Source organism: Chelonoidis abingdonii, chromosome 8, assembly GCF_003597395.2.
Source record: "Chelonoidis abingdonii isolate Lonesome George chromosome 8, CheloAbing_2.0, whole genome shotgun sequence".
NCBI lineage: Eukaryota > Metazoa > Chordata > Testudines > Testudinidae > Chelonoidis > Chelonoidis abingdonii.
In genome coordinates, this window is record NC_133776.1 from 66,545,870 (window position 1) to 66,568,574 (window position 22,705).

The window sequence follows — 22,705 nt, forward strand, 5'->3', positions numbered from 1 at the left end:
GTGATCCAAGCGCTATCAGCCTAGGCAGGAAAGATGTGGAAGAACAGAGAGCAACTGGCATTTCCTGCAGTGAAATGTGTGAACAGAATAATGGTTAAGGCTGGAAAAAAAATTGCAGGCTGGAATTTTGTCGTGAAACTGCAACTTTTAACAACACACAGCAACTTTTTATAATTGCCGGAAACCTGAGTGGTGCTGCTGTAACCTTTGGGTGGGCTAGAGTTCACGTCATTTCCCATCTCCAGTGCCTTAAAAAAAAAACAACAAAAAACAACTCCCATAGAAAGTATCTGGAGACCCAGAGTTCAGACTCTAAAGATTTTCAGCAGGAACTGCACTGGAATATCTTAGTGGTTTGAGCATTTGCCTGCTAAATCCAGGGTTGTAAATTCAATCCTTGAGGGGGGCCACTTGGAGATCTGGGGCAAAATCAGTACTTGGTCCTGCTAGTGAAGGCAGGGGGCTGGATCTAATGACCTTTCAGCACCCCTTCCAGTTCTATGAGATAGGTATATCTCCATATATTATATTATTTGCTTGTAGGAATCTTCAGCTGGAATCCATGCAGACTCTTCCTCTTCTGAAATCACTGCTAGCCAGTCAGCTAACTCATTAACCAAACATTCAGTTAAGTGTATAGATTTACATAAAACCCTGCTGCAAAACACTTCAGAGTTAGGAACAACAGCCTGCTTTCTGCTCCTGGGCTCAGCTTCTCCCAACTCACACATAGGGTGACCAGATGTCCCAATTTTATAGGGACAGTCCTGATTTTTGGGTCTTTTTCTTATATAGGCTCCTATTCCCCTCCCCCCCCCTCCCGATTTTTCACATTTGCTGCAGCTGCCCTGACTGCTTGCCCTCATAGAGTCTGATAGAGTCTCGTCCCAGCAACAGGGAACCTATTGGTGCATAACCAAAACTACCACACCCATTTTCAGAAGCTTCTGTACGTGGAGTACTTAATCTGCCTAGCAACAATCACCCAGACACAACTCACTCCTACCTCCCCAGCAATAGGTCTCTTAAAGAGATATTGCCCTATTAAGTACATGGGTTATACTGCGACCCCATGCACCAGGTTGCAACACCACTCATTCAAATTTGGCACAGCTGCCCCTCCAACATGTTTGCCTTTGAGAGAGGATGCACCATCTCTTCCGTGCTGCTGCCATGCTTTATCAGGTAGCCTGCATGGCTTTGAAGAAAGTGTTGGCACTTATGAGTGGGTGTGCACTCAAGGCTGGTGCCCTTTGTTGGGGTACCCAAAGAAGCTCCTCATTCTTTGGGAAAAAGGGTGGAGGAAGCCTGAGACAAGAACCCCCCCAGAAGCGTGTCTGCCTAATGCCATGATGTCTGACACCTGTTCTTATTGTTTTGTTTATTTTTTATGGTACTAGAACTGACCACACCAAAACTGCAATTTCAACAAACTGTGGCTGCAACTTTTGAACCAAAAAAAATCACAATTTTCCTATAGCCTTAAGAATGTTGCAAAAATTGTCCAAAACTTATTACTGTCAGCATTTAGTCCCAATGAGCCTTTCAAATTAACACACTGAAGTGCACTTAGGACTGGGTAATTGGTCTCAAATATTGACAATAATACATCAATACTGAGAAAGAGTGACAGGACAATAGAGCTCCCATCTTTCCTACAGCCATTGCTGTAGCCATTGCCAGGCATGCATTTGCACCACAAAGGCTAGCAACTTTTTTTTTTTTTTTTTTTAAATATAAACTGAGTTGCTGTGGAAAGCATAACAAATCACCAAGAAACCCTAAATTTGTGGGATCTGCTACCTTCCACTGGGCCTGGCACTGAATCACAGTCCCTGACAAATTCCACCATGGTGATAAGGTAGGGAGATGTAATTTTCCTGAAACATCATGCCTTAGATAAGTCCCATCAGCCCGTTGTGGTAAAACTTTCACTAACCCCAACCTACCTGATTTCTGGCCTGGAGCCTAGCTGGGGTGATGGCAGGGGGCTTCACCCTGCACTAATGGGAATGCCACTTTGTATTTCCAGATACAGTTTGAGGGCTGTGCTGTGTCAAAACGTGGTCAGAGCAACTGCTGTAAAGCCTGATCATCTCGTGAACTAGTAGAGCCAGAAACTAATGTCCTGTTACACCAAACGTTCTCACAGTATGAACCACCTCTTGATGGAGAGACTGCTGGAGGGCCCACCTCTATCACTGCATAAAGCTCTTGCCCACTCAGTCACCATCACTCAGGCCTCCTTCCTCCTGCTGGCCATGGCCTATCATCCCAGTCCTCTCACTCTCTATTGTTCAGGCCTCCTACCTCACTGCCCTCCCACCTGCCATGGCCAGTGTCCCTGACCTCTATCGTCCAGGTCTCCTACTCCACTGCCCTCCTGCCTGCCATGACTAGTGTGCCTATCCTCTATCGTCCTGGCCTCCTACCCCACTGCCCTCCTATCTGCCATAATTAGTGTCCCAGGCCTTTTGCCCTATATTTCCTGGGCCTACTACCCCTACTGCCCTCCCACCTGGCTCATCATCCTATAAGAATATAAGGATGGCCATACTGAGTCAGACCAATGGTCCATCTAATGTAGTATCCTGTCTTCTGACAGTGGCCAATGCCAGGTGCCCCAGAGGGAATAAACAGAACAGGGCAATTATCAAATGATCCATTTACTTTCATCCAATCACAGCTTCTGGCAGTCAGAGGCCTAGGGACACCCAGATTATAGGGTTGTGTCCCTGAACATCTTGGCTAATAGCCATTGACGGACCTATACTCCATGGACTTATCTAATTAATTTTTTAACCCAGTTATACTTCTGGTTTTCACAGCATCCTCTAGTAATGAGTGCCACATATGGCACAAATGACTATACATTGGGTGAAGAAATACTTCCTAATGTTTGGTTTAAACCTACTGCCTGATCTTTTATTAGGTGACTCTGGTTCATGAGTTACACTTCCTTGTTCTCCAAACCAGTCATGATTTTATACACACCTCCTTCACTGTCTCTTTTCCAAGCTGAACAGTCCCTGTCTCTTTAACTTCTCCTCATATGGCAGCTGTCCCATACCCCTAACCATTTTTGTTTCTTGTCTTTGGGCTTTTTTCAATTCTAATTTTGTTTTTTTAGATGAGGTGACCAGCTCTGCAGGCAGTGTTAAAAGTGTGGGCATACCATCTTCAATTTATACAGTGGCATTATGATATTGTCTATCTTATTATCTATCCCTTTTCTAATGGTTCCTAATGCTCTGTTACCTTTCTTGACTGGTGCTGCACACTGAGACAGTGTTTTCAGAAAACTGGCTACGACGGTGCCAAGGTCCCTCTCTTGGGTGGTGACAGGCTACAGCTAACCCAGACCCCACCAGTGTCCCTGCAGCCAGGGTTAGGCGCTCCAGTGTATATTACTTTGCATTGCCCACCGTCCCGCACTCTTATCACGCGGGCCTCTAATCCTTCCCCGGCCCACAAACGCAGCGCAACGCTAGCGGGGCGCCACACACCCTGGACTGGCCCACGAGGGCAGCGTAACCTGCCCGCCCCCATCACATGGAGAACTTCCGATCCAGCCCATACCCCGGCCGCCTGCGAGTTTGGTGAGAAGTTCCTCCCACCGCCACCTCACTGCCCAATAGCAGGCAAGGCCAGCTCTACCCCCAACCAATCCCCATCCACGCCCTCACCCCACCCCTGAGGGAGCCGACACGCCTCAAGCCGCAAGCATACGCACCCGGCGGCGGCGTTGACTAGCCTCTAACCCCGCCCCTTCCCCTTCAGTTGCCACGCGCCCCCGTGCCGTAGCCATCCCATTAGCAACCACCGCTGTCGCCTCGGCTGCTGTTTAGCACGAGAAAGGTAAGGGGTGGGAAGCCGCCCGCACCGTACCACCCGTCAGACCCCGGCGCGTGCTTTAGCCCCACCCACTTTTACTGCTGGCCAATTTGGCTCCTGGAAGGTCGTTTTGACTACGCCCCTTCGCGCCAGCCGACCAATAAGAGCCGGGTACGGGCGGGAGGGGGGGCTGGTGGTCGCCGGGGAAGTTATAAAGGGAGGTGCGGCTGGCGGGAAGGGGAAGATGGCGGAGTAGACACGCGTTACTCTCTTGTGCTGTCCTGTCAGCACCCCTGTGGGGAGCGGCGACTGGAGCACAGATCCCAACCTGGCCCCGCTGTGAGGCGGAGGGAGGAGGAGGCCGCCGCCGCCGCCGCGATGCCCAACATCAAGATCTTCAGCGGGAGCTCGCACCAAGACCTGTCCCAGAAAATCGCCGACCGCCTGGGCCTGGAGCTCGGCAAGGTGGTGACCAAGAAGTTCAGCAACCAGGAGACATGGTAAGAGGGGTCTGGGGAAGACTGCAACTCCCGGCATGCCACGCCGCACACCGCTGCCGAGGGCTGCGCGGCCGCCGCGCGGGGTCTGCTGGGAATTGTATTGCTTTGCGGCGATTCCCGGTCTCGGCAAATGGAGTCCGGCCTGGCAGGGTGCTCCAGCTCCCAGACCCGCTCCTACTGCTGGGGGTAGGGGGCTGGGCGAGGGGCCAGCGATATTCGGAAGTTTCTGGGCTGCTGGGGTAGGAGTCCCAGTGCCTTGTGGGAGGCGAAGATGCCCTGGTAGCGTGCGGTGGGAGGGGCCTGTATTCTTGGGACATGTGCTCTGCTGGCTGAGAGCAAAAGGCTCCGCCGTGGCCGTCTGTATGGTCTGCTTCAAAACAACATGTCTGGCCTTCTTCGGGCTTCGTTTCCTAGAGTGTGAGTGTTGTAGCTCACTCTGCCTGAGTCTGCAGACAGCGCTCCAGTATCTCAGCTGCTGCGGGCCAAGGATCAGGGTAACATTCTGCTGCTTGGGAAAGCCCTGAGCACTAAGCAGTTCCCAGGGGGAAGTGAACACAGAGTGGAAACGCTGACAGGTTGCTCTTTCGAAGGACTTCGGTGTGTGGACGCGCTTGAGTCTTAACTAAGGAAGCCACAGAAGAATAGATTTAATTTGCAGAAGATAAAGTTTGACAATTGTGGAGTATTTTGTGTAATTAGACAGCTCTTGGATGGAGGTGCAGGTGTTAGATAGTGGACCAGCACTATTCACTGCTGTTCTTGCCCCTCCTATGGCTTTCACTGAAAAACCGGAGTGGCTGATGCCATATTATACTATGGGAACATATTTTATCATAGACTACATACACTTAAACTTACCTTTACAGCAAGAGGGGTGTGTTAGATACAGAGAGAGTATACTTAGATTTCCAGAAAGCCTTTGACAAGGTCCCTCACCAAAGGCTCTTATCCGAAGTAAGCTGTGATAGGATAAGAGGGAAGGTCCTTTTATGTATTAGTAAGATAGGAACAAAAGGGTAAGAATAAATGGTCAGTTTTCAGGCTGGAGAGAGGTAAATAATGGTGATTAAGGTATGAGGAGAGATTAATAAGACTGGGACTTTTCAGCTTGGAAAAGAGACAACTAAGGGGAGATATGATAGAGCTCTATAAAATCATGACTGGTGTGGAGAAAGTAACCAAGGAAGTGTTATTTACTCCACATAACACAAGAACTAGGGGTGACCAAATGAAATTAATAGGCAGTAGGTTTAAAACAAACAAAAGGAGGTATTTTTTTCATACAACACACAGTTAACCTGTGGAACTCCTTGCCACAGGATGTTGTGAAGGCCAAGACCATAACAAGGTTTAAAAAAGAACTCAGTAAGTTCATGGAGGCTGGGTCCATCAATGGCTATTAGCCAGGATTGGCAGGCATGGTATTCCTAAAAGCTGGGTACAAGTGACGGGATGGATCACTTGATAATTACATGTTCTGTTCATTCCCTCTGGAGCACCTGGCATCAGCCAATGTCGGAAGATAGGATACTGACCTAGATGGACCTTTGGTCTGATCCTGTATGGCCGTTCTTATGTGATTCCCCTGCTTGTGTACATGTACTCAAGCTAATGTGACTAAATAGCAGTGTGTGGTTGCGGGAGCATGGGTCATGGCAGTAGTGGTTTGTCTTAGCTGTGCCATGTACAAACCCACCTGAAACCTGATACCCACTTGTCATGGCTAAACTGTGGAAGAGCTCTGTGTAGCTTTCAAGCTGGTCATACTTCCCAGCAGAAATTGGTTCAGTAAAAGATATTACCTCATTCACCTTATCTCTCCCCTAGGGCATCTTGATACTCTGTCTGGGTTTTTCCATGCAGTAATCTGAATACTAGGTGTTTGGTCAGTAGTTTTTATTTTTTAATGGTGTCCTGTCTCATAACTATTGCTCTGCCAAGCTTCTAGAAAAACTGTAAACAGCACTGTAGGAGCCACAATACAGTAGCTAAGTAGCATTAAATAAATATTGCTTTTACTTCTAAGTACAGTAAAGATCCTTGTTATCAAAGACTAGACTATAAATATTCAAAACTTGAAACTTAGGCTAGAGAATGATTTTCCATATGAAAATCCATATGATTTTCCATTAGGGTGTGGCTAGTACATCCAATCACACAGAAGAGCATTTTCTGAAAGCTTGATACAATTACCACTGAAAAGGTCAATGTTGATATTTAAAGGCTTATTGTGATCACTTAGCAGCCCATGAAGGCAACTTGAGGCTTTCATCTGTCTTGTGCTATATCTTTTAGTGTCTCTGCAAACTGTGAACTGCTTTCCCTGATTGCAGACAAGATAGTGAACTTTTGATTGCTGTGGTGGTGTTCCAGGATATTAGAAAGACAAGGAGGGTGAGGTAATATCTGTTTTTGGACCAACTTCTGTTGGTGAAAGAAACAAGCTGTCAAGCTTACACAGAGCTCTTCAGGTCACTGTAAGCTCAAAGGCTTGCCTCTTTCACCAGATGAAGTTGGTATGATAAGGTATTACCTCACCCACCTTGTTTCTGTAGGTCATTTTTGAGTTTAGTGTTTATGTAGATAACTAAAATATTCTGGGAATTCCCAGGCACTATGAATCTATAACTTTTTCCACACCTCTACAATCTTTTATTGTTTATCATTCTTAATCTTTTTCAAAAACCGCAAATGTAAGTTCAGGGGAGCCATGGATCTAACATGCAGTTATAAAAGTGCACTGCTTCTGAACAATATAAAATGGATGTGTCTTCACAGAATATGAATCGTGTGTTCACAGAACACAACATTACTATATGTGCTCACCTACTACATACACGAACAGGAGTAAAGGGTTACCTGAAAGGTTCCTGTTATAAGGGCTTCAGAAGTAGGAGTCTTGTAAATGTTTTCTAGGCTGTATATGAGAATGGAGTGCACACACATCAGGAAAAACAGTACATATGTTGTCATTGCATGAATACGTGCTGTGAGAACCCAACAGGACTTAGATAAAACTTGTCAAAGGAGGGGGTTTTGTTTACTGAACTATGGCTTGTATCATTACACCAACTTCACAGCCGTGTATCAAGTGCTTTTATCCTTCCAACTGACTGGTCAAGTTCTTAATGTTAGCAGATAATGCTGACTGTACAAGAATAGCACAGATGTTCTTTCCTCCCCATCAGTCACTAGGGTGTTTACCTGGAGAGATGAGGTTGGCTTCCTAATCAGTGCTGCTTGGGCTTTAACAAAAGAGCAGCTGATCCTGATTTTATAGCCCACAGCAACAAATATAAGAGGAGACAAGAAGTTGGGAAATGTGTGAGGGAAGAGAATGGGCTGGTTAATTCTTTGTATGAAAATCTGGGTATACAACAAGACTGCATCTAAAATTAAACTGACCTCAGCTTGAGTCGCATAATCTCTTACAGCCACTTGCCAGTTAGTAATAACCAAGGTCTCTGGCTGTAGTCCAAAGTGAAGCTGCCTCCAAAATGTTGGTGTATGTAGTACAGATGAGGGAAAAGTTGCCCCATTTCTTCCTCCGTGGATTCTGGGCTTTCTGGCTATTTCCGATGTTGCTGGCTTGTCCTCTCAACTGAAACATTTTGGAGCACTCTGTTGCTACATAAGGCTTTACACAGCACTTCCTCAGACTTCATAGAAGCCACTGCCTCATCTCCCCTCCTCTGCTCCTGGGGCAGGCCTCTCTGTACATGTTTCTAAAGCTGTCTGGCCATTTGCTGCTGGCACCAGGACCTCTAGCGTATATTCAAAATCCCTTCACCAGGGATTACTGTGAATTATATCTATGAAGACATTAACCCTGAATACTTTCTCAAAACAGGATGTTGAAGAGTTCTCTGTTCACATCAGTAAATCACTCTTAAATGTTAGACTTATAATGTTTTCGGTGCCTTGTGGGCTCTTCTAAAAATCTGGGTCAAGGCTTGCTTTGCTGATGTGCCATCACTTTTTCCTTTTTTAAAAGAAGCCTTGTATGAGTGAAATTGTGTTCAATGGTTCCACTGTGTGACTTGGAGGAGCTTAAGCACTCTTCAAGGGGTGTGAGTACATTACATAGAGATCTACAAGCATGGCTACACTCGAAACTCCAAAGTGCTTGGAAGTGCGAGTGTGGTTGTGGCACCAGCGCTGGGGGAGAGAGCTCTCCTAGCGCTGCAGGTACTCCAGCTCCTAGAGGGGATTGCTCCGAGCTCTGGGTCACTGTCTACGCTGGTGCTTTACAGCAGCTGTAACTTTCTGCACTCGGGGGGGGGGGGGGGGAGGTATTTTCACACCCCTGAGGGAGAAAGTTGCAGCGCTGTAAAGTGCCACTGTAGCTATAGCCTAAAATAGAGGCTGTATGGTTTTTGCTTTCCCAGCTGAATCAGTATATTTAATCAAAATGAGCAATGTAAAATACAGTAGATTCTGCCTATTAGCAGACCTTTGGCAATGTTTTGCTGGCAGTGATTGTCCAGCTATTGCTAATAAGCAGAAGGCAGGTTTGCAGGCCTCCAGGAAGGAAGTGCTGGGATGATTTCTCTGGTTGCAGCCCTACAAACCTGCCTGTCGGGAGGGGAAATGCAGCCTTAGATACTGGGGCTTTCTTTGGGGAGCAGGGTGTTGGGGGCTTCCTTCTCTGGGTGCTGTCCTCTGGCGTGCCATACCCTGGAGAGCTCTTGGAGAGGTACCATACAGCTCCAGCATTGGGGTTCAGCTCCCCTCCCTACTACTGCCCTGCCTGCAGCCTCCCCTCCTAGTGCAGCCCAAAGCCAGTTACCTCTTGTGCAGTCCCTCTGCAGGCAGGTTTGTGGGGCTGCAGCTAGGGAAGGTGTGTCCCAGCACTTCCCTCCCTGGCTGCAGCCTTGCAAACCTGCCATCAGGTGGAGCTTTTTTCCCAAAAAGTGTTAAGTGGCATACGGTTGCCAATATCTGAATTCCATTAATATTAAATATTAAGGGATGGGATTTGTTCCCAGAAAAATGTTGCTATTAACTGGAAGTTATTAATACTGTATCTGGGTTGCTGTTAAGCAAAATGTACTGTACTATTACTGAACAAATAAGTAACTGCCTTTCTGTTGGGTCTTGTTGATCGGTTACTAAGCTGCATGGAAATTACTGATGTAGGCTGTTTTGCTGTTACCAAATTGTATTTGTTTTGTGCTTTTAATTTCACTTGTTTATCTCCTGCACCTAGTGTGGAAATAGGTGAGAGCGTGCGTGGAGAGGATGTCTACATTGTGCAGAGTGGCTGTGGTGAAATAAATGACAACCTGATGGAGCTTCTCATCATGATAAATGCCTGCAAGATCGCATCAGCTAGCCGTGTCACTGCAGTCATACCATGCTTTCCTTATGCTCGCCAGGACAAAAAGGACAAGGTAGTGCAAACAAGAGTTTCATAAAGGAATATGCCCATCTAGTTTCTAGCCAGCAGCCCGTGCTTCAGAGGAAGTGTGCAGCTCTTTGGTTCACCTATTTGTGCAGAACTGCAATGTGTAAGAAGGGCAAGGGGAAATTATTTTAACATAGTCTATCACTTTTTCATCTTGACATTTGCCATCCTTTATCATAATCAGTGGAATTGCAGATGCTGTCTTGATTTATGTAAATGTCTATTCCTTTTGGAAATTTACCAAGCTGTCTTCCTCCCTGGATGGAGTGTGAGTGTTTGAGAATTTGGCAGTTTTAAGTAAAATTGAAGTATATTTTCAGACTTTCAGGCAATGATTTATACCCCTGAGGGAGAGGCTAAAATGTATTTCTTTCAAACCCACAGTGAATTTGGTATTTCTTTCAAACCCAAGTGAATTTGCTGTTGTCCAAATTAACATGGCTTTTCGTGTACTAGAGTCGAGCCCCAATTTCTGCCAAGTTGGTCGCAAACATGCTGTCTGTGGCGGGTGCAGATCACATCATCACCATGGATCTACATGCTTCTCAGATTCAGGTATGAACTGAAACTTGGGAAGATGACGCTTATCAGATGTAGACAAGCAGATGATACTTCCGCCTCACAGATGTTACCTGTGGGATGGTCTAGGCCAGTAGGACAATGGCAGGCAGTGACTAGATCCTTAGTTTATGTTGCCTGACACATGGTCATTTGTAAATAAGATTGCTGCTGTTCTTCATTGACGAAGCAAATCAAGGCCCTACACTCAACTTGATGGTATTTCTATATCTGGTTGGTTATAGTGTAATAATTTTTGACTGCCACATCTGATAAATGCAAACATTTCAGGGAATGTTTTAGGCGCCGATGGGCAGAATTCTGCTGATTTAGGTGCAAATTGGAAAACCGGAAGGGGGAAATGGGGAACACACAGAGCCCCTGGTGACTGAGTTAGCAGAACCGGCAGCTTCAACCAGGTCTGTCTGATCAAAGAACTAGTTGATGGTGCCATTACATGTTCTGTCCTAACAATACCTATCTCCGCTCTGCCCAATAGAGTTGAAATGTTGATACCCTTAAATGCTTCTTTCCCAAACAGAAAAGAGTTAGTGGTGGGATCAGGTGGAGATGGAGGTGCACATAGTCCCTGGCATTGGGTGAGGACACAGACCCCCTGGTACGGGCGCAGGGACAAAGGCATGGGGAGGCGTACAGGAGAAAGAGTGTTTGGTAGCAGCGGAGCAGGAATAGGTGGTACACAGAGCTTCTGGCTTGCAGGGAGTCCCTGAAATACGGTGGGATGGAAGGGTGGCACACCAAAAACTCATGAGGAGAATAGATATGCCAGGAGCACCCTCCCCCCAGTATGTGCAGTGAGCTTAGTCTACAGAAGCAGTGTTATGTGAGACCCACTAGTTTAATAATACATTCACCCTTGTAACTATTGCCTTTGAAGACCTGGGCAGGTGGCTCATATTTCCCTGTTTCAGCTTGCTCTGTGGAGGTATTGAGTCTTAACATGAGCCCAAAAAGGGAGTGAGCAGGTAGGATTGGTGTTTCTTGCATGTAGGAGATGCCTATTTTGCCAAGTATTCATCTATGTAGTCATCACCCACTGATAGGCCAGGATTGACTATCTTTTGGCATTTGGGCAACCTGTGAAGTTTCCCTGGAAGCTTCTGCTGAGGTAGTATGAAGTTGGCTGCATCCAGAGCATGACACCAACCCTCAATTTATAAAACAAACCAAGCAACGAGCTGCTACGCTAATAGATGGAATGAATGTCCACATCAGGTCCTTGCCAGTATCGGACTGTTTTCATGTTGATCAGCAGAAGTGCATAACACAACTTAAGAGTAATCACTGTGAACATTAGCCCACTAGACTCTGAAACTCTCCATAGAGGCGAAAGATGTTCTCTTGCATTAGTATTCTGCGTGTCCCAAAGATTACTGCCCATCTATTAATGTAAGTGTAAGGAGAGCTGAATAACAGTACTATGAAAAGGCTGTAGCTGGAAGCCTGATTATTTTCAGGGCTTCTATTGCTTTCTGCCAGGTCTGTCTTTGGAATTTGATCGTCAGTTATGCAGAGTATATCTACTCCTGTTTGTCTTACCACAGGGTTTTTTTGATATCCCTGTGGATAACTTGTATGCAGAGCCTGCTGTACTGAAGTGGATCAAGGAGAACATTGCAGAGTGGAAGAACTGTACTATTGTTTCACCAGATGCTGGTGGAGCAAAGAGGTGAGATATTAGAAGCATCAGAACTGAGACTAGTTGACAGTCGTGTATCTTCACACCCATTTTAATTAGTAATCTGTGTTTTTTCGTAACAATGTAAAACTTCTGAGATCTGGAAGTATTCGCTGCTCAAACCTGCTTCCCCAAAATCACAGTCAACATTCCCTTTTTACAGTCGGCTTGGAGTAGCCTGATATGTCCTCCTAGAGAATTTACAAAAGGCTAATCTTGAAATAGGTTCCTGAAATTACTTGAGTGGATTCCTAGAATTATCATTGCTTGGACTCGTCATAGTCTATGCTTGTTCCTCAGATTGTGAAGTTGTTGCATATTCCATGTAAAAGTGGAACTGCCCATGCATGATTTTTTTAGAAAGGGAGGGATTGGAAAAGTAAGTGCAGCTTTGTTTTCAGGCAGGAACTTCAAAACATCTGCTACATGATAATATAGTAGCAGATTGAGATACTGTACTCATTAGTGCAACTCTTTGAAAATGTGATCTCTTCGCTTTGTAATACTTTTCCACAGCAACTACAAATGATAGAACGAGGATATGTCCTTAAACTAATTCTGGAATATTTCCCTAAATCATACCCAAACCTCAGTTCTTACTGCCAACATCCCATTCCACAAACTGTTTGAGAGTAATTATAAACCCAGCAGTACGCTACTGCAGTGCAGCCAGATGTTTTGAATATCCACTTCAGTTAGAACTCACAAAATATACCAGCTTCTTACATGTAAAACTACTGATGTGGCTTGTTGCTTAGTGCCAGCATCTGGAATGCCAAACCAACTAGCTGTAATCTCTGCACAAGATTTCCAGAAAAATCACATTGCATTCTGAAGTCTTGTGGCCAAGGTTTTCCTCTTCCCTGATCATTCTTAAATGTCTTCGAAGTAGGGAGGGAAGTATCCCCATTTGGCAGATGAGGTGGCATGTGCCCACAGGCTAAAGGTTGCACGGAGTCTGACAATCTGAAGGTTATGGGCTATCTGCACCATACCCCAACTGAATAGACAAAGGTAATTTCTCTTGGACGTCTTATATAAACATGAAAATTTGCACAAGTTTAGCTAACAGATTTAGTTAAACCATGAGAATCACTGTGGGCACATACTTAGTTTAAACTAGGCTTACTTTGATTTAATCTAAGTCTGTGTTTCTTAACCTTTTTGTGCTGGCAGCCCCCTTTGAACTTAAAAAATGCAACACTCCCCCACCTTAAATACTATTAAGGAAATTATAAATAATACTCTGTGCTGGGCATTATGGGGCTGGCATGCAGGGCAATTCCTAAGTTACAGGCTTCAGCCCTGTGCAGCAGGGCTCGTCCATGTAATTTAGCTTCACGGGGCCCCATGCAATTGTTCTTCTTGCCAGATCTTAATGCGAGCCCTGCACTTGTCAACTTCCCTCCTCCCCAAACCTGTGCCATGACCCCTTGGTTGAGAAAAACTGATCTAAGTCCGTTAGGATTCTGTTTAAGTTTAACTGACATACAAGCTTCTTAAACTAAGGCCATGTATACCCTTCCACTTTTGCCAGCAAAACTTATGTTGCTCGGGGTGTGAAAAAGACACACGCACCCCCGAGCAACATAAATTTTACTGGCATAAGTGCTCATGTGCACAGCGCATTATTGGTGGGAGCTGCTTTCTCACTGACATAGCTACCACCACTCGTTTAGGTGGTTGTATTATGTTGATGGGAGAGCTCTCTCCCATCAGCAAAAAGCAGATATGCGAGCTATCTTAGAGCAGTGCAGCTGTGCTACTGTAAGCTTGCTAGTGTAGACATGACTGAAGAGTTGACAGGCGGTTTGCACAGATTTAACTTAATCAGTCTAAAATCGTGCCTTTAGTTAAACTGGTGCAACTCCACATGCGGGCAAGGCCTGAGATTAGCTTTTGTAGGGAAAGCCGGCTGCCTAGTTTATTGATGTGAGGGGTTGATCTTCAGCAGATACAGAACTGGTTGCAAACCAGACACCAGTCTGAAGAAGATGGACGCCCTAAACTTAAATTAGAAAATTCATTTAATCTGTTTAAAACAAACCTTGCTGTGTCCACGAGGCGTGTGACACACAAGTCTGATCTGACTTAGTGACACTAAAGGCCAATTGGCCAGAACAGATTTCAGACACCTAATCTATACACCGGATAGATATAATTCTGTTTAGTGACACACTAGCTGTGGCATCTGTCATTCTTCTAGAATATAAACCAGTGAGTCTCAATCTTTTCCATACTATGATCCCATGTTACAAAGCTTTTGGTGTCCCTCCCATCTAGCCATAAGGGGAGGGTCATCATAACTCCCCATATAATAAGGAGTGGGCTCCAGTTCTCTAGGAATTTTTCAAGTGCAGAAACCCTTAGCGTCAATCCTTATGTATCCCAGGCACATTTATCTGAACAATAAGTAAATCCTTGTTAGAACCTGGTCACAATGTTTCATGCTGCCAGGATCAGTAGTAACCAGAGGATAGTTTGCATAACTGAAGTTCTCAGCAGGAAGCCTGCAACTTTACCTTCTGGAGGAAAGGAGAGTGAAACTGATTCATTGGGCAGATGTAGAAGTCTTGGGCTCCAGGTTGCCCATAGCCCCTTCTGTAAACATTTGCTTGAGTTAGAAATTGGTTTCCTTAAAATGTAAAGCTTTTACATTGAGGTGCCTAGATAGCGTATTGATAGGCACATTAGAAATGCCTTGATGGCTAGAACTAAATTACATAATTGAAAAAAGAACAAGGAGTGCTTGTGGCACCTTTGAGACTAACCAATTTATTTGGGCATAAGCTTTCATGGGCTAAAACCCACTTCATCAGATGCATGCAGTGGAAAATACACTAGGAAGATATGTATACAAAGAGAATATGAAAAATGGGTGTTGCCATTTTTTTCTCCTGCTGATAATCAGGATGGCCCATTTCAAACAGTTGACAAGAAGGTGTGAGTAATAGTAGCTGACACCTTGTCAACTGTTTGAAATGGGCCATCCTGATTATCACTAGAAAAGTTTTTTTAAGCTGATAACCCACCTTAATTGATTAGTCTTATTAGAGTTGGTATGGCAACACCCATTTTTTCATGTTCTCTGTGTAAACATATCTTCTTACTGTATTTTTCACTGCATGCATCCAGTGGAGTGGGTTTTAGCCCACGAAAGCTTACGCCCAAATAAATTAGTTAGTCTTGAAGATGCCACAAGTACTCCTCGTTCTTTTGACTGATACAGACTAACATGGCTATCGCTCTGAAACATGTTACATAATTGAGTTACCTTGGGTCTAATCAGAGTTGATTTCATTAATCTGCCTGAAATGCTCTATTGTTACATAACACTGAGTAATGGTTGGCATCCACTAGCAATGTCTAGAGAGAACTGGCTATATTTAACATAAAACTAACACTGAGACTGTCTTCACTGACAAGAACAACAAGGAGTTTGGTGGCACCTTAAAGACTAACAGATTTATTTGGGCATAAGCTTTGGGCTTGGCTACACTGGAGAGTTGCAGCGCTAGTGGTGGCTTTACAGTGCTGCAACTCACTCACCATCCACACTTGCAAGGCACATACAGCGCTGTATCTTTTTGGCTACAGCGCTGGCTGTACTCCACCTCGGCCTGAGGAATGACGACTGAAACGCTGGTGATGCAGCGCTGCTCTGCCAGTGTGGCCACCAAAAGTGCTGTTATTGGCCTCCAGAGGTATTTGGAGGTATCCCAGAATGCCTGTTCAGCCACTCTGCTCATCAGCTCGAACTCTACTGCCCTGGCCTCAGGTGACCCGCCCTTTAAATGCCCCCGTCGTATTCTTAGAACCATCCCTCCCCTGTCTTCGCTTCAGCCAGGTTTGGCAACCTGCGGAGAGCTGAATCAAGATGGAACGTTCACGTATCCACAGGCTGATCTCTATGTATTCAGTGCGGGCGTTCCGTACTCCGCCAGAAAGCCAATAGACCCCTATGCCATGATCGTCAAAGAGGCCATTCGTGCCTAGAGCCTATCACCCTGCTGCAGCAGCTAGTTCATAGGGGAGAGCTGTACAAATTGTCACAGTCCCGCGCCCATCCCGTACTGACATCACTGATTACGCAGTATAAGCCACGATTAATCTATGAGACAGAGAGGAACGGAGGCCAGACCAGGACACGTTTTGCAGTGCAGGGTATGAGAAACGTGATTAGGACAGATAGCGAGCATTGCCAGACTTGTCAATTGCAGAGGCCTGGCGAAGTATAGAGTGCCGTAGCATTACACTGTATCGGTGGCTGTCTTGCGACTCCAGATGCCTGAGACCTGCCGGTCATCTAGTCACAAGACAGGACGTGAACATCCAGTGAGTGACACATTCAACACGCAAGCCTAGTATTCCGAGGACCATGAATGGGACATCTTTTCGAAGCATGGGGAAGGGACCTAGACGAGGAAAAGCCGATGAGCGAGAAGGGACATCTCGGCTGGAGCTAACATGCGAGAGAGCCACGCGTAACTGCCGGAGTTCCTTCCAGTAGAGGAGCGGCAAGAGCGGATGGGGGAGAGGGGGATTGTGGGGCCGAGAGGAGAGTGATGAAGGGAAGAGGATGCCAGGGTGAGGTTGAGGAGAGAGTGAGGTGCTCGGGCGTAATTGCACCAAGTGAGTCATCTTCTGCAATGCTCGAGGAAAGAGATAAGGACGATAAGACGAGAGACTCACAGCTATCCGCCAGAGTTGGCAGACCGGACAACACAGAAGTGAGCATGCTCGATATAAGCTCGCACTCTAATTTATTTACAGATGGAATCTATGTAGCATGATGCTTTTAGGAGAGGAAAGAGGAAGTTTCCCGCCCTGCGAATAACGAGCAAGATGCTAGCAACGTGAGCATATAGTCCGAAATCCACTCTTGCGTTCTAAGAAATAAAGAGATACTGCCTATTCAATCAGCGAATGGGCTATGTGTTCGCAGTTATACACATTGAATGATCAGACACACTTCACAATCTGAGGAACAAGCATCCACGACGTATCTGACGAAGGCGCTAAGCAAGATAATCCTCGATATCACACATCAAAATTGATAATTTCAGCAACCTAAGCTGCCAAAGAGCGTGGTTATACGCTCTCTTTTGAAACTTTTCATAAGGACAGCGACCCACTAGAGCACGGCTACAGGAGGGACCAGATGAAAGAGAGTACCTTGACGTGCGACGGGCGAGAGACACATTGAGGACAACGAGATTAACATTCAGATGCTAGCAGCAAATGATTACGCTCTACGAACACCACTGAAATGACATACATCGGTGTGAATCACAACTCCAGACATAAGTCCACAGCTCTTATGCTTCTACATAACACTCAGCCTGCATGCTCCACCCACCAGACAGATGCTCGTACACCATCACAATATCTAACGTGATCATCACCACTATCTGCCACTATCCTCTACCATAAGTCACTTCAGATACAAGCAGGGTCCTGTCTACACCGAGGAACCGCTCCACTAGGCTGATTATGTACTCTCTATAAACCTCGTAGGTTAGACCACAGCGGATAATTATCTCTGCATCAACGAGAGCGACTAGCAGCTCACCTAGAGAGCGACGAACTCCTAAACCTATCACGATAGGCTCCGCAGAGAAAGCTCACTGGCTGCCAGGCAGCCCTCATAGGGTATTCGAGGTGCAGGTCTTCCTCTTACATTCAATAATCAGATCGGCAGTAACATCTTAGCGCGACACGCAGACACTTCAACGCTACGATACACATCTTGGTCGTCTCTCTCCATCTAGATTCCAAGCTATGGCTCTCCATACGCTTGAAGATCGTACTAGCATCTCTAGGTTTCCGATATCACTGAGTGGACGTCTAGCAGGGAAAACCCACCCGATAACACTGTGGGCAAGAATTCTCAGCATTCAATTTCAGGCACTAATATAGCCGAACGAGCTCGATTGGCTTCTAGTTTGGTGTGATGACACGCTTGCAGAAGGGATTAGGTGCTACCTGCGCGCTCAGATGCAGCATATCGCACAAATAGGCACTCGAAGCTCCAGGAACTCAAAGTGCAAAATGGCCAAGAGATATGTCAATCCTGGCGTATAATCTGCGCGTCCTTGTAAACCTATCGCATAAAAGCAGTATCACGCCTCATTAGGCCCATTGCCATATCAGGACACATTATCTCGCACGTACGCACTTCTTGATATTCGGCGCCATGTGAGTCACTCTCCAAGTAATTCATCAGCGAGCAATCGAGGGAGCTAGCAGCAGCGTGACATGGAGAGAGCATAATGACCAAGGCGCTGTCTCTCCTAATAAACACGAGATGGTCCTAGCCAAACATATACGAGCATTCTGTAGACTAGCACCCACATACGGGGGAGGGTGCCTGCACTCACATGCTCGAGGCTCCCTCTACTGAGTTTTGCGCTGTGGAGGGCTAGACTCAGGCTCACTTCATACACCGTATTTGAGACTAGGTCATTCTTGAGATTGCACACCTATGCGACTCACCTCCTCCTCAGCAGTTCGACTGAGTAGCCATATACTGAGTAAGCCCGCGCCTAGATCTGGGCGTAGATACCAGGACGACCGGCACTATGTCCAAGCGACTGGGTATCATACCATCCTTCGACTGATCCCACCAGACGCACAGTAATTTCTTCTGATGGCGGTGAAAGGAGAAGCACTAGTAAGGGCATGAACCCATCACTTCTTTGCGAAGCATGGCAGATCAGTAAGGATGCGTACAGCTCTGTCACACAACACCTAATTCTTGCTCGAGAGCCAAGATCATTGCGATGCACTCCTCTCTGCTCGGGCTTCTACACGCTGAGCAGAGGCAGCGCTGCAGATACCAAGCGGTGTTCCTGAGTCGTCTGTCCTATCAATGTCCCCGCAGGCTCTGTAGTATCATGCGCTTGTATGCGTCACAAAAAATAAACATGCGCTAGTCGATGTGCCTCTTTCAGAGTGGTACTGGGGCGACGTATGATTGTACACGCAGAAATGGTTTAAAGTCCTAACATTCGCTAGCAATCTCTCCAGTATACTAGCACCAGAGTCCAAACTCAGCCATAGAGATAGGACCATTCGATGTTTGATCTCGAGCGTGGCATGCACTGACCTAGGAATGTCTCATTTTGGTCACTGCTGAAGACAGTCTCAAGTGTTACCGATTTATAATCTTAAAATAATAGCGACATGCTTCATCTCATACATGCGCTCAGAAGTTTGTCTAGGGTTATGCCGAACATCACGGAACATCTGCGAGTGCGGTAGGAATCATAATATACGTGAGCCTATTTCCAAGCACGAATTGATAATCGTCAAATCATTCCTCATGATTAGACCACCAAGGTTTCCACTACATAATTTAGAAACCCTATCGATATGTTATCAGAGGCACGAGGTAAGCCATGGTTAGCTCTGTATACAGTCCAGCCAAAGAACCGACAGGATTACGCGTATGTCAGCCACTTTGCCTCTCGAATAGGCTGAGGCTTATCCTTGCAGCGAAGCTTTCGAGAGGGCGAGGAAAACGCCACTCCATCCACCTGGGTTATGATGACAGATGCAATTACCTCTATGTATAGGAATCATTATTTGTCACTCCCATCACACGGAGATAATCAGAAAACGGAGTGTGCCGATACATTACTGCTAAGTTTATGACTACATATATCATAATTACAGTGAGATTATCCTAGCTTACAAACTTTTCTCTTCACGAGACCACACAATACACAGGCACCCAGCCCACGTCAACACAGCAGTCGTATCAGAGAGTTTTCCAGAAAGACTACTAATTATATCATAACACAACACAGCATACACTGGCATTTTTGACTGTTAAGATAATTGCACCATCGTCACTATATACAGGCAGAGAAAAAATGGTCATCACACTAATTCACTCTTTCACATACTCCTCTCTCTTGAGCATATCAATCCACTAGCTTTCTCTGAGCTAGCTATACCAGCAGAGCCACTGAGATCTTGACTCGCCACCTGTGTGTCTCTGTATAGCACCGCGATAAACGCTTGATGCAAGATGCATCTTATGCTCTTGTTGGCACCTTTCCTTTGGTCTGCCATAAGAAAGCATGGTAATACTGCCCATCGCACACGGCTATAAATGATTCGGTTTTACAGTAACTTCTATACGGTGATCACAAGAACCAGCCAGCTGTCCTTGTCACTTTAATTTTCACCTATATCCACTCGTCACATTTATGTACTAACATCCCTCCAGCACGCTCTACATCTTCAATTTATCCCCACCTTACCTCAGGAGTTATACACAAGTGAAATATTAAACCAATCAAAACAATATGAACGCACATCTGGTATGTAAAGCAGAGAACTTACACCTAAATTCGTAAGCGCCAGACAGCCACTTTTACAACATCGGAACAAATGATTCACAGCAGACATAATAGCACTACTCTATTATGCTCGAAGTAATGACGCCTAAGACTATCGTACATCACTTCACCCAAACTCACCAGACAGACTAGATTACTCATCTTTTCAACTTACACAGACAGAGAGTAAATGTTCGCAGGGCGCGCGGCGAGTGGAGAAATCATTCACGTATACTATGGCAATTACAATATCTCTAACTGAGGTATATCTATTGCCAACCGATAGCCACTTAAAACTGCTAGCATGAACATAAGACCAAGACCGTTCTCACACCAGGATTGAACTATCTTCATTCAGTATACAGGCTCATACACCAGCGAGAGAGGAGAATGGCCTGAGGCGCACCACAGACTTAGGTTTCTGCGCACCAGCAACACTGCCTACAGAAACGTGGGAGGAACCACTCGCATCTAATAATATGAGGTGGAATATGAGCGCGCTGCCGCGCTTGTCATAGCTAATTGAGGGAGGACAGCGCAAGAGGAGCATTGGGTATGACTAGGGATCATAGAAGCTTACAAAGCATGAGCTGTTAGAGACTCACTGTTATATTCTAGAAGAATTCGCACAGATGCACGATCCACGACTAGTGCAGAGAGCGAGGGAACGTATGCGGAGTCGCGGAGTAGAGTGTCTGAATTGTTCTGAGGCGCAGAGCGCTTCAGTGTCACTGAAGGGATGGAGATCAGACTGGTGGTGCACGACGCCGCGGGAGCGAGCGAAGTTTGTTTTAAACAGATGAGAGAAGTGAGAGTGTCGAGATTTAAGGTTGAGGGTGCGTACTCAGTCACCTCTTAGGACCACAGGAACGGGGGAGTGTCACATCGCTTTGCACATCCAGTCTCTGTTAAGCATGCCTGAGATCAACGTCACTCTGCGATTCATAAAGCACGATCCGCTCGGACCACCGGCATGTCCCACCGCGACTCAAGAAGCCAATTCACAGAGCACACTCCGAGCACTCTCCGCCGTGTGGCAGGTTCCAACACTTTCTAACCCCAACTAGGATCATAGCGAGTTGACATATAGATCTGATTCAATTTATAAGTCCGGCTATAGCATCGCGTCATTGTTCCATTGCGCCATTCAAGTTCGATTCTCACAAGCAATAGCTTGTACAGCATAGCAGCGGGCATGCCACTTAGCTACGAGCCTTTTAGGCATAAGCTCTCAGACGTGAGGTATACCTGCTTTTTTTAGCCATGAATCGCTGGCGAGATAGAGCATCTCTTCTCCCTCCGAGGGCTAAGTCAAATATACTACCACCACCCCCCACCCCCGATAAGACGAGGATGTAGACTAAGCATGCTGTAGACAGCCGACACAGTTCGCGCACCCATCAAATCTGCCGGCATCCTAAGAGCTGAGTAACCTGCGGAGCTCGTGGGCAAGCCATCCCACCACCCGCCGCTGTCACTGACCACTCGCACTTCAAAGCACTTATAGAATCGATGGTTATTGTGTCAGTCGGGGGTTGCGTATGTTGGTACACTCTTCATGTATATGTACCACCACACGAGTACCATAACATATCCACGCTTTTCGCACTCCACCACGATTGGAGAAGCGATTTAGACATCGGACAACTTCCGTATTACAAGAGACGTCTTTTAGATGAGGAAAGCAAGATTGAAGCACCATTAAACAGCTCAGCATTACACGGAACGATAGAGCATGCTCAACCAAAGGACGCGCAGAGGACACATAGGTTTGAGGAGATTAGAGATGAGTTGTGAGAGTTATGAACAGATGGACAGCGGACCAGACGTTATAGTGAGACAGTATTGCAGCAGTAAGATAATATGCATAGGCCTGTCCCGTGAAGCTTATACCATTACATGAAAAACGAGCCTGAATGCATACTAGACACAGTACTGAAGCCCTGGTACGTTAGATGAATTATCATACGCAGAAGATCTTCGCCTGCCAGCCCAAATCAGAAACAGAGTACACACGAAGGAAAGTGTAAATAGAATAGAATGTATCATCTTAACATATGACGAGATTAAGCGAAATATCGGCCTTCGAACTGTCAAGGGATGTCATATTGTATAATTGATATTCAATAAGAGGGACGAGCAATCCTGAGAACACCTGCCTCTCACAAAAACAGGATTGAAGGTAAACAGTTCGATCTAGGAACTATTAACTATACAGAGTCAGTATTAATAGATCTAGAAGCATTTAGAATTGCCCGATCTAGTTGATGCTCATCGAGTTTAGAGCGTACGCCTGTTAGCCTAAATCGTAGTGCAGACATTTCATCATGTTTATATAAGGACGTCCAAGAGAAATGTT

At 45.9% G+C, this 22,705-nt stretch overlaps 1 protein-coding gene across 2 annotated transcripts in view; it reads left to right on the plus strand.

The window, feature by feature from the left end:
* The first annotated feature begins 3,847 nt into the window (after positions 1-3,847).
* Positions 3,848-22,705, plus strand: part of PRPS1 (phosphoribosyl pyrophosphate synthetase 1) — a 33,724-nt gene continuing 14,866 nt past the window's right edge. Inside the window, exons 1-4 of one of the 2 annotated variants that reach the window (XM_032772140.2) lie at positions 3,848-4,334; positions 9,544-9,727; positions 10,198-10,296; positions 11,865-11,989. In XM_032772140.2, the coding sequence (XP_032628031.1) occupies positions 4,213-4,334; positions 9,544-9,727; positions 10,198-10,296; positions 11,865-11,989 (530 nt within the window). In that variant the 5' untranslated portion in view covers positions 3,848-4,212. The remainder of the gene's footprint in view (positions 4,335-9,543; positions 9,728-10,197; positions 10,297-11,864; positions 11,990-22,705) is intronic. The other variant, XM_075068721.1, reaches the window with a different exon arrangement.